The 2,083-nt window shown below is 41.2% G+C and overlaps 1 protein-coding gene across 2 annotated transcripts; it reads right to left on the minus strand.

The window, feature by feature from the left end:
* Positions 1-494: 494 nt before the first annotated feature.
* Positions 495-1,185, minus strand: LOC113839007 (GTPase KRas-like). Of its 2 annotated transcripts, none has more exons than XM_035453623.1 (2): positions 672-1,185; positions 495-544 (listed from the first exon to the last, which is right to left on the minus strand). In XM_035453623.1, the coding sequence occupies exons 1-2, from the start codon at positions 1,183-1,185 to the stop codon at positions 495-497; spliced, it is 564 nt and encodes a 187-aa protein (XP_035309514.1). The 2 variants fall into 2 exon arrangements, with proteins under 2 accessions (XP_035309514.1, XP_035309515.1); XM_035453624.1 differs by lacking the exon at positions 495-544 and adding an exon at positions 579-612 and having other exon boundaries at positions 737-1,185.
* Between the last annotated feature and the right edge of the window lie 898 nt (positions 1,186-2,083).

The following is a 2,083-nucleotide window of genomic DNA, read 5'->3' on the forward strand; positions in this document are numbered from 1 at the left end:
TACACTTATGAAGGATGATAAACTCTAGGACATGCTAAATGTGAATCAAGGGAAGCCCATAAATCTGTGATTCCAAAGTCTTAGGTCTCAATGCAGCTGTAATTACTAATTAATTCACTCAGTGACTAGATGAAACAGAGCAGAGATGGATCAAAAGCTTCACTACTCCAGGTCACACAATGCTCACAGCTGGTAAGAGAATTAGCATGGAATCAACTGCATGCACCAAACCCCGGGAAGACAGTCTCAGGTCTTTAATCTCTTCCACAGCCATTGCTAGTTGAAGTCCAAAGCCCAGGGAATACTGCCACTTAGAGAAAAGAGGTTTCCACTGTCACTTTAAAATAAGCATTTAAGATAAAAGCTGAAAGTTTGCACGAATAGAAAAAAATAGGGTTAGATAATGCTAAAACAAATGCTAATAATTCAGTGTAATGTACAAAAATTACCACTTTTAACTTGAGTATGCCTTAAGAAAAGAGTACAAATTGTATTTACATAATTATACACTTTGTTTTTGACTTCTTTTTCTTCTTTTTACCATCTTTGCTCATCTTTTCTTTATGATTTCGAATTTCTCAGACTAATGTATAGAAGGCATCATCAATACCCAGATTACATTACAGTGCATTTTTTAATCTTCACCCTGCCAGGAGTCTTTTCTTCTCTGCTGATTCTTTGCAATCTGTACTGTCGGATCTCTCTCACCAATGTATAAAAAGCATCCTCCACTCTCTGTCTTGTCTTTGCTGAGGTTTCAATAAATGGAATCCCATAACTTCCTGCTAAGTCCTGAGCCTGATTTGTGTCTACTGTTCTAGAAGGCAAATCACATTTATTCCCTACTAGGACCATAGGCACATCTTCAGAGTCTTTTGCTCTTTTAATTTGTTCTCTATAATGGTGAATAGCTTCAAATGATTTAGTATTATTCATGGCAAATACACAAAGAAAGCCCTCCCCAGTCCTCATGTACTGGTCCCTCATTGCACTGTACTCCTCTTGACCTGCTGTGTCGAGAATGTCCAAGAGACAGGTTTCTCCATCAATTACTACTTGTTTCCTGTAGGAGTCCTCTATCGTAGGATCATATACATCCACAAAATGATTCTGAATTAGCTGTATCGTCAAGGCACTCTTGCCTACGCCATCAGCTCCAACAACCACAAGTTTATATTCACTCATTTTCAGCAGGCCTCTCCCCGCGGCGTGCACTGCCTCCGGCAACCGCTGCAGCCTTTAGGCCTGTGCCCTCTCACTTGCTCACTTGCTCGCTCGCTCTGGGTCCGAAATGGCACGGGAGCCGGACTACGGCCGAGCCACCGTCTTCCTCCTCCTCCTATTCTGCTGCCTGCAGAATCGCAACAGTAGTAATTTTTAAACTAGGTCTGATCCAATTAATATCAGGCAGAAACCTCTGAAAACCATTTAAAGTTTGAAGGGTGTCCAGCCTAAGACTAATCTTTTAAGGGTGTACCCCATTTGCCACAACCAAGCATGACTTAGATCTGGCTCCCTCACTGACCTTCTTATTTCCCTGCATAGCAGAAGCAATAACTTGTCCCATAATGTGGTGTCCATCTATATCTCTACAAATGTGAATGTAATCATTGAGGCTTTTGGCCTTGTGAGGTGGTAAAGCCTCTTTACAATACTTGTTGGCATTTTTTAAAGCTAGTTTTCTAACTATAGACATGACATTATCGGTATCCCCAAATATGCAGCCTGAAAGCAGGTGCTGAGATCTGTGCATATACAGCTGGATCATAAAGAATTTGATGACCTAGGTCTGCATAGGCTCCCGTACCAGTAAGCATTTCTGAGTTCTTTTTAGGGAAACCGACAGCCATGTTGCGCTGTACCATTTGGTTACATAGCTGTTGGAATTCACCTCTCAAAATCTCCCCTGGACAGCACAGCTGGACACAATTGTTGCCAATTGCATGCAATTCAAGCCACAAAGAATTAAATAAATGGTCAGAGTAATTAAAGAGACAAGAGGCCCATAAGACATAACTGCCTCTTTCAGCTGTTTAATATCCTTATAATTAAGAGGGGAATGCTCTCTCTGAATCTGGCCTTG

Source organism: Cricetulus griseus, unplaced genomic scaffold (assembly GCF_003668045.3).
Source record: "Cricetulus griseus strain 17A/GY unplaced genomic scaffold, alternate assembly CriGri-PICRH-1.0 unplaced_scaffold_1, whole genome shotgun sequence".
Taxonomy (NCBI): domain Eukaryota; kingdom Metazoa; phylum Chordata; class Mammalia; order Rodentia; family Cricetidae; genus Cricetulus; species Cricetulus griseus.

Excerpts from the sequence above, each read along its gene's own strand:
- LOC113839007 (XM_035453623.1), bottom strand. The coding sequence starts at position 1,185 with ATGAGTGAATATAAACTTGTGGTTGTTGGAGCTGATGGCGTAGGCAAG. Across the intron at positions 545-671 it reads GTACAGATTGCAAAGAATCA|ATGGTAAAAAGAAGAAAAAG; the intron begins GCAGAGAAGAAA and ends AGATGAGCAAAG.